Genomic DNA, 12,816 nt, shown 5'->3' with positions numbered 1-12,816 from the left:
CGGACACAATTTTCGGAGGGAGGGATCGGAAACAGCCCAGCCCAGCCCTCCCCACAACGCCCGCCCTACCCCCACACCCCTCCCCCCACACACACCCCTCCCCCCACACACACCCCTCCCACACACACCCCTCCCACACACACCTCCCTCCCACACACAGGACATATATTGTCACATACACCAATTGGTGCAGTGAAAATTGAGTTGCCATTTGCAGCACACCAATAAAAGTAAAACACAACATTAAAGAACTTGACATTAAACATAAAAACATATACCAAAATATTTTTTTTTTAAATTAGACTCTAATATTACTAATTATATTTGGGACTATAGATCACATAGAATCACAAAAAAACACTTATGTAAACCAAAAGAGGTCGGGGGACTTTCACTTCCGAATTTTATGTATTATTACTGGGCAGTGCATATTAAGAATATGATTTATTGGTTGGATAGTTCTACCCAACAGACAGAATGGATAAAAATGGAGAAGGAGGATTGCCATCCTTGTAATATAGGAACGATCCTCTTCTCCCCAAAAAAACTGAATAACACAATATATAAGAAGAACCCAATTATATATGGTACAATAAGAATTTGGAAACAAATAAAATTATCTTTAAAATTAAGAAATCTATCACTGTTAATGCCAATAGCGAATAACCCTGTATTTAAACCATCTCTTATTGATAAGACATATAACCAATGGGAAAGTCTCGGAATTAGAAGGATCGGGGATATGTACGAAATGGGAAACCTACTATCATTCCAACAACTACAATTAAAATTTAAATTGAAAAACAACCAATATTTTAAATATCTTCAGATTTGCGATTTCGTGAAAAAATATATACAAGGATATCAAAAAGTAACTCCTGACTTATTGGAAGAAGCAATGAATATTGAAGCTGACTCACAAAAATTAATATCATATTTATATAATAGTATTCTAAATATAGACCTACCATCGACAGAGGTACTTAGAGAAGAGTGGGAACGGGAACTAATGATAAAAATTACGAAGGTTAAATGGGAAAAATACCTGATTCACAAATGTTCAATTAATGTAAGACATAATCTAATTCAATTTAAAATTGTACATAGATTATATTATTCAAAAACAAGATTGAACAAATTTTATCCAAATATATCCGCCACTTGTGATAAATGTCTAGCCCAAAAGGCAACTATAACACACTCCTTAGTTTCCTGCATAAAACTTTATAGATTTTGGAATGATATTTTTGAAATATTTACAAAATTATTCAAGACAAGAATGGAACCTAATACTGAAATGATTATATTTGGCGTAATGGAAGATGGGAATAAATTGAACACATCTCAAAATCTATTCCTTAACTATGGTTTAATAATAGCAAAAAAATTAATTCTTAAATTTTGGAAGGGTACATCAATACCAAGGCTTAAAATGTGGATTGCAAGTATGTTGGACACCGCTCATCTTGAGGAAATGCGATTCCTCCTAATGGATAAATCAGACCAATTCATAACGAGTTGGTCTCCACTCGTTGTTTTTTTGGAATCATATGGTGCAACACAATTGTAAAAAATAACTGTTTCAGGACTGGACGAGGGTTGGTCAAGATTATAAATAATGATCTTTTCTTTTTTATTTTATTTTCTTTTCTCTATTTTCTCTCTCAACTTTCTTCATTTACTCGTTTTCTTTTTTCACACACTATATATTTCACATCTTTCTATCCTTTACTATCTAGCATCTTTTTCTTATTCTAATCTTTTTTCAATGTAACAAAAAAAAAAAAGAAGTTGTAAAATTTTTTTTTAAAAAACATTAAAAAAATCCCCCCACAATGGTTCCCACTGAGAAGGAAGGCAGCAAAGTCCAGTCCTCTTCCTCTTGTTCACCCATAGTTGGGGCCTATTTGAGGTCGCCGCGACGGCGGCCCGATGTTTCAGGCCCTCTCGCCGGATGATGGAGCTCCGGTGTCGGAGGAACACTCAGCGGCCTGGAGTGACTGGAACGGCCGCTTGCTGCCAGAGACCAGCGCGGCTCCCGAAGTCCACAGGCCGCGCTGGTCGGAGCTCCAACACTGGCGATCTTGGCGAGAGATCCCAGGCACCGCGGTGTTTAAACTCAGCGCCGCCCACAGCTGGACGCTCCGCGATGTTGGATTTTGCGGTCCCAGTATTCCGGAACTTACCACACGGCGACCCGGGTAAGGCATCACCCGCTCCGTGATGGTGCTTCAGCGCTGTTCCGCTGCCGAAGCTGATGTTCTGGCCGGTCCCGGCAGGAAACGCCGCTCCAGTACCGCTGGTAGGCCGCGAGGAAGGGGCGAAGATGCGGCTCGGATGAAAGCCGCATCTCCGACCAGGTAGGGACTGAGAAATACAGTTTCCCCCTCCCCCCCCACCACCACATCAAAAGACTAGACCTCCAAAAACAAAACTTGACACAGTAAAAAAAATTAAAAAAGGGTGAAAGGACGAACAGCTGCAGGCTGGGCAGCCATACTTGACAGCGCCTCTTTTAGGAATAGATTTAACAACTTGGATTTCTCACTGAAAATCAAATTCAATATGTTCAGTAAACTTATTTACTTTGTTTATAAGTCACTTGAAATGCTGTTGCATATATGTAATTTTATTTTTTGCACAAATCTAGAGCTGGGATGCAGGACTTGCTAAAACTGCCAAAGCATGGAGCAAGACATGCAAGTTCATAAATAATCCATTTCTGAAAATGCCAGGAAAAGGCCATCCATATTTTAATAGCATTGGAGAAAACCTCTACATTACCCCAGACAAATTTACTGTGGAGCAAGCTATTGAAGAATGGAACACAGATGGCAAACATTTTGATTATTACCAAAATACATGCGTAAAGCAACAAAAGTGTGATCGTTTCACCCAGGTAATCCTTGCCTTTCTCCCTACTATGCTTCCTGTTTGATATTGTCATATATTTAGTCACAGTAAAGGGGAATGCGCAATATAAATTATCACCTCAAGATACTACTCTTCAGTTTGGATGAGTGTGAAATGGGTGATAAATATCTACTTGTAAGAATGAAATAGAGCAGCAATAAATTCATCAAACCGACTCTCAAGATTATAGTTTTGTCTACTTTGATTTCTCTGCTGAAAATCAATCTCTCAGCCATAAATACACTATTGTTGAACATCAAAGCCAGATGGGGTAAAAACAATTACAACATTCTTCATAAAGAAATTTGTCTGTAATTTCATCCTTTATATTAAGATCATACTCCCTAATTCTTAATTTTTTTCTGGATTTTATGTCCAGCAATCAAAATTGCCAAATGAAATGCTTGATATAAGGGTGTGATCTTAGCAACTTGCATGTTTGATTACATTAGTTTCTATTTATGAAGTGTACAAGTTATAATTTTCCAATAGTATCCATTTGCAGCTGGTTCCATTAAATTAATACATTATTTGAAAAGTACTATTTCATTATATGTAACCGAGAAAATAGAACTTTTCATACTTATTTAATGGAACTATTTGCATATGATAAATAAATCAGCAAATTTATTCTACTTTGCCTGATGTCCTTGAATAATCCCAGAATTAACTGTTTCAACACGCGACTTGAATAGTGCTATTTATTCCTTGGAAGTCTAAATGATCAACAAAAGTCCTTTCCTGATCTCTACATCCCTGAATGCATGTTACATCTCTTTATACAGTCTGATTTAGCACAGTGCCAGTTTTACTTTTAATGTTACTGAGGAAATGAATGAAGCCAAGGCAGTGATGGATTGTTGGGAGATTTCACAAAAGATTAGCTTTTGGAGCTGAAATGGATTTAATTGAAGGATACAGAATGAAGCGATTCACCATGTCCACGCTGATCTTTGATCATCCATTCACACCAGCTCTGTGTTATCCCACTTTCACATCTTCTAGTGCTCATGTAATCTTCATTCACTTTATTGTGCTCTTTCTCATAGTACCTATGCATCAGCGAGAATTATTAATGCAATGAGAAAGCTCTGAAATAAATTCAATGCTGCTGCACCCGCTGAGTTTCTCCAGATGCTGCTGCACCCGCTGAGTTTCTCCAGCATTTTTGTGTACCTTCTGAAATCATCTAAGCAGCTAGCCTTACTAATCTTCCATTGCCTTACCAAAAGGCTTTCTCTAATCTTTAAAATGGACAATGTGTCTGATGGTTCCAAATTTGTACGGTAAGCGGTCCTTTCCAAAGAAGCCGCAAAAAGCGTTGACCTACTTGCTTTAATCCAAATATTTTTACGTGGCCTGCAAGAATTAGTTTGAAACATTTTGTTTACTGTGAGGCATGGCAGCACTTCAGGACATGCTTCCACACATAAACTGTAAAAGGTATTATATTTTCCAAATGGTGACATTGAATCTACTTTCTTAAAACCCCCTCCAGTCCATAGAAATGAAGGAACATAGATGCTCCATTGCAAACCCTTTAAAGCTTTGGCTTGTCAAAAAGAATCCAAGACAGTTAAAAATGCAACTTGGTTCTTTAAAGATAGAAACAAATATTTATGTGATAAACATAAAAATCTCTTAAAAGAAAAAGTATTGTATCTAATTAACCACATTAGATCGATATAAAGTTTAATCTTCCTTTTGAGAACAATTAATAATTTTTACTTCTCTTCTAGCTTATATGGGGAGATAGTTATAAACTTGGCTGTGGTGCTAATCATTGTAAGAAAGGGATTCAAAATTCTAACTTGACAAGTGGAATATTGTTTGTGTGTAATTATACCCCCAGGTGAGTATTTTCATTGCATTGCTTGAAATGCCATGTTTGCAATGTTACAAGTCCTACATAAATATTTATTTTGCAATGTTACTTTTTTTTAAATGACAAAGAATGATCTTAATATTTTCACTTTGATGAACAATCTGACAATTTAATAATTAAGCTGTTGCAAAATTTTAGCAATTGATTGATTACTAGCTGGAAAATACTGTTGCTGCAATATTTTATAAATAGTTATAGCACTTGGACAGATAAGAGTTTTATACGCTAAGATAGAAAATGACCAGAACTTGTTGGAATATATCACACTACAATCCTTTATTGGCCTTGGTCACTGCACCACACACAACTTGTGCCGTAATTTTCTTTTTGTATTTTTTTTAGTTGAGAGATACACCGCAGAAACAGGCCCTTCGGTCCACCAAGTCCACGCCAATCAGCGATCCCCATACACTAACACTATCCTACACAAAATTTACAGAGGCCAATTAACTTACAATACTGTATGTCTTTGGAATGTCAGAAGAAAACCCACGCAGAGAAACCCATACGGTCACAGAGAGAACATAAAAACTCTGTACAGACAGCACCCGTAGTCAGGATCGAACCCGGGCCTGGCGCTGTAAGGCAGCAATTCTACTGCTGTGCCGCCTTGGCACAGGTATTGACTTCACTGTAATGTGCCATAGGTGCCACAGGTGCAAACATAGCAAATGTATCAGCATATTGAAATTAACAATGATTGATACAAAGGCCTGAAAGCAGATCCTTCGGCCCAATTCATCCATGCCAGCCAAGATGCTCATCCATCCTAATTCTATTTGCCTGCATTTGAGTTGTATCCCTCTTATTTTAATCATAGTTATTAATTGATATCAAATTTCCGCAGAACGTCCTTTTTTGCCAGCAATAAAAGATCAGAAATATGCAAAGCATTGATCATAGAAACATAGAAAATAGGTGCAGGAGGAGGCCATTCGGCCCTTCGAGCCAGCACTGCCATTCATTGTGATCATGGCTGATCGTCCCCTATCAATAACCCGTGCCAGCCTTCTCCCCATATCCCTTGACTCCACTAGCCCTTAGAGCTCTATCTAACTCTTTCTTAAATCCATCCAGTGATTTGGCCTCCACTGCCCTCTGTGGCAGGGAATTCCATAAATTCACAACTCTGAAAAAGTTTTTTCTCACCTCAGTCTTAAATGACCTCCCCTTTATTCTAAGACTGTGGCCCCTGGTTCTGGACTCACCCAACATTGGGAACATTTTTCCTGCATCTAGCTTGTCCAGTCCTTTGATAATTTTATATGGTTCTATAAGATTATCCCTCATCCTTCTAAACTCCAGTGAATACAAGCCTAGTCTTTTCAATCTTTCCTCGTATGACAGTCCCGCCATCCCAGGGATCAATCTCATGAACCTACGCTGCACTGCCTCAATCACAAGGATGTCCTTCCTCAAATTAGACCAAAGCTGTACACAATACTCCAGATGTGGTCTCACCAGAGCCCTATACAACTGCAGAAGAACCTCTTTACTCCTATACTGAAATCCTCTTGTTATGAAGGCCAACATTCCATTAGCTTTCTTCACTGCCTGCTGTACCTGCACGCCAACTTTCAGTGACCGGTGTACAAGGACACCCAGGTCTCGCTGTACCTCCCCCTTACCTAACCTAACCCCATTGAGATAATAATCTGCCCCCTTGTTTTTGCCGCCAAAGTGGATAACCTCACATTTATCTATATTATACTGCATCTGCCACGCATCTGCCCACACACTCAACCTGTCCAGGTTACCCTGCAACCTCCTAACATTCTTTTCACTGTTCACACTGCCACCCAGCTTTGTGTCATCCGCAAACTTCTAGTGTTGCTCCTAATTCCCTCTTCCAAATCATTAATATATATGATAAACAGTTGCGGCCCCAACACCGAGCCTTGCGGCACTCCACTCGCCACTGCATGCCATTCTGAAAAAGACCCGTTCACTCCTACTCTTTGCTTCCGGTATGCCAACCAATTTTCTATCCATGTCAACACCCTACCCCCAATACCATGTGCTCTAATTTTAGTCACCAGTCTCCCGTGCGGGACCTTATCAAAGGCTTTCTGAAAGTCTAGATACACTACATCCACTGGCACCCCTTCATCCATTTTACTTGTCACATCCTCAAAAAATTCCAGAAGATTAGTCAAGCATGATTTCCCTTTCATAAATCCATGTTGACTTGGACTAATCCTTTTAATGCTATCCAAATGTGTCTTTAATAATTGACTCCAGCATCTTTCCCACCACCGAAGTCAGGCTAACTGGTCTGTAATTCCCCGTTTTCTCTCTCGCTCCTTTCTTGAAAAGTGGGATAACATTAGCTATCCTCCAATCCACCGGAACTAATCCTGAATCTATTGAACATTGGCAAATGATCACCTATGCGTCCACTATTTCTAGAGCCACCTCCCTGAGGACCCTGGGATGCAGGCCATCAGGTCCAGGGGATTTATCATCTTTCAGTCCCATTAGCCTACCCAATACTATTTCTCGCCTAATGAAAATTTCTTTCAGTTCCTCTACCCCCTTAGATCCTCTGTCCTCCAGTACATCTGGGAGATTGTTTGTGTCTTCCTTAGTGAAGACAGATCCGAAGTACCTATTCAACTCTTCTGCCATTTCCTTATTGCCCATAATAATTTCACCCGTGTCTGCCTTCAATGGACCCACATTTGACTTTGCTACTCTTTTTCCCTTAACATATCTAAAGAAGCTTTTACTGTCCTTTATATTCCTGGCCAGCTTCCCCTCGTACTTCATCTTTTCAGCCTGTATTGCCCGTTTTATTTCCTTCTGTTGTCCTATGAAAGTTTCCCAATCCTCTGGCTTACAGCTACTCTTTGCTGTGTTATACATCTTTTCTTTTAGTTTTATTCTATCCCTAACTTCTCTTGTCAGCCACGGTTGCCTCCTACTCCCCTTAGAACCTTTCTTCCTTTTTGGAATGAAATGATCCTGCGTCTTCCGGATTATGCCCAGAAATTCCTGCCTTCTTTTAAATCATTTAAAAGAAATGATCATTAAAAAAAAAAAAAATCTTCCTATGATTGCAATGTGAAAACACTACTTAATATTTCCTCATTATATCTATTCCTGAACCACAGTATAATTTTGTTTGCCTTGTCTGCAGTATCTGTTTTTGTTTCATCATAACTCCTACTATGCATGCAATGGCTTTTTCAAATCCAAATCCAAAATATAGAAGAAGATAGAAAATTCAGTATGGCTGATCTATGTTAGTCTCAGCAACTCTTATGTGCCAGTTTCAAGTAGAAGCAAAGAACAGCAGATGCTGGACCCAATAAGGGTCCCGACATGAAAAGTCGCCTATCCATGTTCTCCAGAAATGCTGCCTGACCCGTTGAGTTACTCCAGCATTTTGTGTCTTTTTATCCTCAATCCTTCCTAGATCTTTCAAATACTTATCCACTCAAAGTCTATACATGACTACAATCAAGGTGTCCACAGTGCACAGATAAAGGATAAAGGGTACATAATTTAGTGCAACATAAAGTCCGATTAAAGATAGTTCAAAGGTCTCAAATGAGGTAAATGGGAGGTCAGGACTGCACTTTAGCTGGTGAGAGACTTGTTCAGTAGACTGGTAATGGCTGGGAAGAAATTGTCCCTGAATCTGGAGGTATGCATTTTCAAAATTCTGTACCTCTTGCATGACTAATAAACATTATGATTCCAACTATTTTTACAGTGGAAATCTTAAAGGAGAATTACCCTATATAAGAGGGCCGCCTTGTACCTATTGTGGTCCAGATTTTTGCAGGGACAAGTTATGCAGTAAGTTAAGAAGTCAAATAGATTGAAAAGATTTAATTATTAATTTCAGCAACTTATTTGACTTGCACCTTTCTTTTTCTGTTTTCAGGTGATCCAGATCGAGAATCAATCAATCGTATGTTTTTAATGCATTAATATAAATAGCTAATTCCAAATATTGTTAATGTTATTATGGCAAATTACATATTCTTTTTTTCATATTTTACAGAATATCCTAATTGGAAACCAGATTTTGGGTCAGCATCCATTTTATTGTCAAAATGCTTTTTGCTACTATTATCTATTATAATACACATTTTATGGTAACTCCCCGGACAAATTTCATGTAATTTATTATCTTTTTCTTCCCTAATTTTCCTCAGTTTCAACAGTATCATCATTAGCACTGTTAGCATTGCTAACAATGTAAATAGGGATTTACTTCCATCCTTACATTTAATTTAAAAAACACATTACCTCCAGTTTTCTATATCCTTACATACTCGGGGGGGGGGGGGGGGGGTTATATTTGTAAAATGTTCCAGTTTTGCTGAATATATCCAAGTTTAGATACTAATTCAAGGGATTCAAATTTATCAATTAGTTTGCAAAATAAAGCTGATATCCAATTTACTGAACTTTTATAGAAAACAAAATGCTCGGGTAACTCAGCAACTAAACTTTTAATTTCATCACAAATATTGACCAACGCATCTTTGTGTTGAATAAAAGATTTTGTCAATAATTGAGAATTTTTAAAATTATTTAAGGTAGCCTTTTTACCATCACTTTATATTTATGGTGTCAAAATTTTAAACCAATGCAAGAACTAGAAAAAAACCCAGTGGAAATGACATCCAGCATTACATTTAATTCGAAGATAGACCCAAAAAGCTGGAGTAACTCTAGGAAGGCAGCATCTATGGAGAGAAGGAATGGGTGACGTTTCGGGTCAAGACTCTTCTTTCCAGAGATGCTGCCTGTCCCGCTGAGTTACTCCAGCTTTTTGTGTCTATCTTCGGTTTAAACCAGCGTCTGAGGTTCCTTTTTACATGTTACATTTAATTCTGCAGGAATAGCAGAAAGAGATTATGTACATATACCAAATAGATGAGAACAGAATTATTTGTAATTTATTCCCTTTACTGTCTGTTAATGTATGTCATACAGTACTACATTGCGTACTGGACGGAATTATTAACATGCAGTAAAAGCACCTTGAACTCCTTGCACGAAAGAAAGAAAGAAATTAAACTGATTTCCACTTCAGACATTAGAATGGAGGAAAACTACTGGTGGCTGCAGGCTTTGTTCCCTTGGTCATTTTTTTAGCTTGTTGAAATAGTTATATAACCAACAGGGTAACGTCATCTGATGGACATAATTCGGGGCAAATTAGGCTTTAAGAACTAATACGCATCTTGTATAGTTCAGTGAGTTAAGGTAAAAATCATCTAGCACTCAAATGGCACTCTGCAAAAAATATAACGACATTCAGAAAAAAGTATCAATCTTTATGTATTTTATAGTGCTAAAGAACAAAAACTAAATAGGGTAGACAATGGCAATTTGAAACAAAGATTGAAGTTATTGAAAATACTCAGAATATCAGGCAGTATTTGGCAGAGAGGAAACGAACTGGCAGAATTTCAGGCAGAAAGGTCATCAATTTGAAACATTGACTCTTAATCATCCCACATTGCAACATTTCCATCACTTTATGTGATTCTTTTGGATTTCTTTTCTTGTCTAAATTTCTGAAAAATCAAATTTAGTATTTATTTGTTTAAAGGTGAGGTTCAATGGTCAAATAATTATATGTCTGTATTCTTATCTAGTTGTAGTTAATGTTACTATGCGTCAATATTTAATAATCAAGTATTTTTTGAGGGCCTTGGATAAATGTATCTGAGAAATTGTTTGCTCCCCATCATTACTAATGAGTATTTGATGTGTTTTAGCAAACATTTGGGATTGGCAGTGCATAAGGATGAAACAGATTTTTAAATGAACCAAATCTGGATTTCTGAGAAAGGGTGTCAGATTTGGTATTATTAAACATATCAAACACATTAAAAAAAAAAGATTAAAGACTGCTCTGAAATCAACAATGGGGATTCCAATAGAATCCTGTGTAGATTCAAATATTCAGTTACCCAATTCAACAGAAATTTTCAGATAAGCACCCATCTCTCCTGATTGATCCTGCCACTATATGTAATCATACAGTGATTGCTGTATAATGTTTGCAATACTAATCCAGAACATATTGTATTTATTTTGTATTGATTGTTTCTTTAGTGAAGTCATTCCCTCATTTGAATTTCAACTGGATGTCAGTTGTCATGTGCAATTTCAAGTATTTTATCATTTTAAATTTTATTAATTGAACATTGTGTATATAATTGTAATAGCTTTATAAACCATACATTAATAAAATATATCTCTGTTTTTCCCCACCAGTCTATTCAGTCCTTTTTGCAGAATTAGGGTTAAAGTCTAAAAAATTGGCATGACCCCAGTGAAAGTGGCAATTAACAGAATACCAAAGCAATTTCACCATTGGAGGTCTTTTGAGAATTCTTTCAGAAAGCCTAAAAGTGTGTTCTAGGTGTCTGGATTCTGCTATTGAGGACCACTTTCACCTCTCAAGGATGGGGTGGTCTATTAGGCAGGCCACAAAATATTGCCGCAAAGACGGTTGTGCTCAGATAATAACATTCACAGCTGTTCCTTTATCGACCATGTTAATGAACCCGTTAAAAAAATAGTTGGATTAGTTAAACATGATTTGCCTGCAATAAATCCTTACTATTAGTGCTCAGGCACTCTCGCTATTAACAGATTCCACTACCTCATCCAGATCAGACATTGGACATTTATCTTTCCTATCATTTCATAATCTGCCCATCCCTTCTAATTTTCAACGTTGACTTCATTACTGTGTTGGCCACGAATGTTGGATATTCCTTCCATTGCCACTTAAATTTTATTTTACAAACATGTATGAAAAGCCAACTTCTTGTCATTCTCCACACTTAAAGGTTACGAGAGTCCACCACCCGGCAGGCAATATTTTCCAAATTTCAACCATCCTTTGGGTGATAGAATTATTTCGCAAATCTCTTGTAAATTTCTTCTTTACCATAAATCCATGTCCTCTAGTCTTTGATAGCTCTGAAATGTTGTTATTAATACCTATCCTTCAATTATTTATTTTTTGCCTCAATCAGATGCTGCACCCCATCCTCCTCCAACTTAAGGAAACAATTGTAATCTATTCACTCTCTCCTAACTGAATTATTATATCCTGGTGAATCTCCACAGCTGTTAAAAAAATTAGACAAATCTAACAGATTTTGCTTATGAAAAACAATCAAAATGAATAAAGTTGGGACAGGAGGGGCTTAGGGGTGACAATAGGTGTTTATGATATGAGATGATAAGCAAGTCTTTTTCCCAGGGTAGAGGAATCAAGAACCAGAGAACATAGGTTTAAGGTGAGAAAGGAAATAAATAATAAGGAACCCGAAGGGCAACTTCTTCACACACAGCGAGGTGGGGATATGGAATGAGATGCCAGAGGAAGTAGTTGAGGCAGGGATTGTACTCTGGCGCTGTAAGGTAGCAGCTCTCCTACTGTGCTGTTCTCTTAACATCCCCCTGTGCAATGTTCCCAAGGGTCATGTCATTTACTGCATACTCTGACTACCAAATTGCAGCATTTCACACTTGTTGCAATTAAACTCCATCTGCAATTTCTCTACAGATATTTCCAAATAATCCATATCCCACCACTGCACCATTTTGTGTTTTGCTCCAGATTTTAGCATCTGCAGTTTAACCTGCCAACAGGGGGGGTCCAAGGAGGGACCTCATTGAAACGTACCGAATAGTGAAAGGCCTGGATGGAATGAATGTTCAGAGGATGTTTCCAATAGGAGAGGGAACAGCCTCAGAATAAAAGGACATTCCTTTTGGCAAGGAGAGGAGGTGAGATGATTAATTTAGTCAGAGGGTGGTGAATCTGTGGAATCATTGCCGAAGAAGGCTGTGGAGGCATCAATGGATATTTTTATGGCAGAGGTAGATAGATTTTTGATTAGTACGGGTGTCAGGAGTTATGGGGAGAAGGCATGATAAATCAGAACATAGCATAGAAAATAGGTGCAGGAGTAGGCCATTCGGCCCCTCGAGCCTGCACCACCATTCAATATGATCATGGCTGATCATCC

General features: G+C 37.9%; 1 protein-coding gene across 1 annotated transcript; it reads left to right on the top strand.

Moving 5' to 3' along the window:
- Nucleotides 1-2,475: 2,475 nt before the first annotated feature.
- Nucleotides 2,476-9,055, top strand: LOC116984216 (GLIPR1-like protein 2). The gene is made up of 5 exons (XM_033038354.1): nucleotides 2,476-2,899; nucleotides 4,653-4,765; nucleotides 8,517-8,602; nucleotides 8,691-8,717; nucleotides 8,811-9,055. Exons 1-5 carry the CDS (start codon nucleotides 2,729-2,731, stop codon nucleotides 8,906-8,908), a joined length of 495 nt encoding a protein of 164 aa, XP_032894245.1. The 5' UTR covers nucleotides 2,476-2,728; the 3' UTR covers nucleotides 8,909-9,055.
- The last annotated feature ends 3,761 nt before the right edge of the window (nucleotides 9,056-12,816 follow it).

Source organism: Amblyraja radiata, chromosome 19, assembly GCF_010909765.2.
Source record: "Amblyraja radiata isolate CabotCenter1 chromosome 19, sAmbRad1.1.pri, whole genome shotgun sequence".
Lineage (NCBI taxonomy): Eukaryota > Metazoa > Chordata > Chondrichthyes > Rajiformes > Rajidae > Amblyraja > Amblyraja radiata.
Note: the sequence above shows the minus strand (reverse complement) of the source record. Positions and strands in the feature narration are given on the sequence as shown.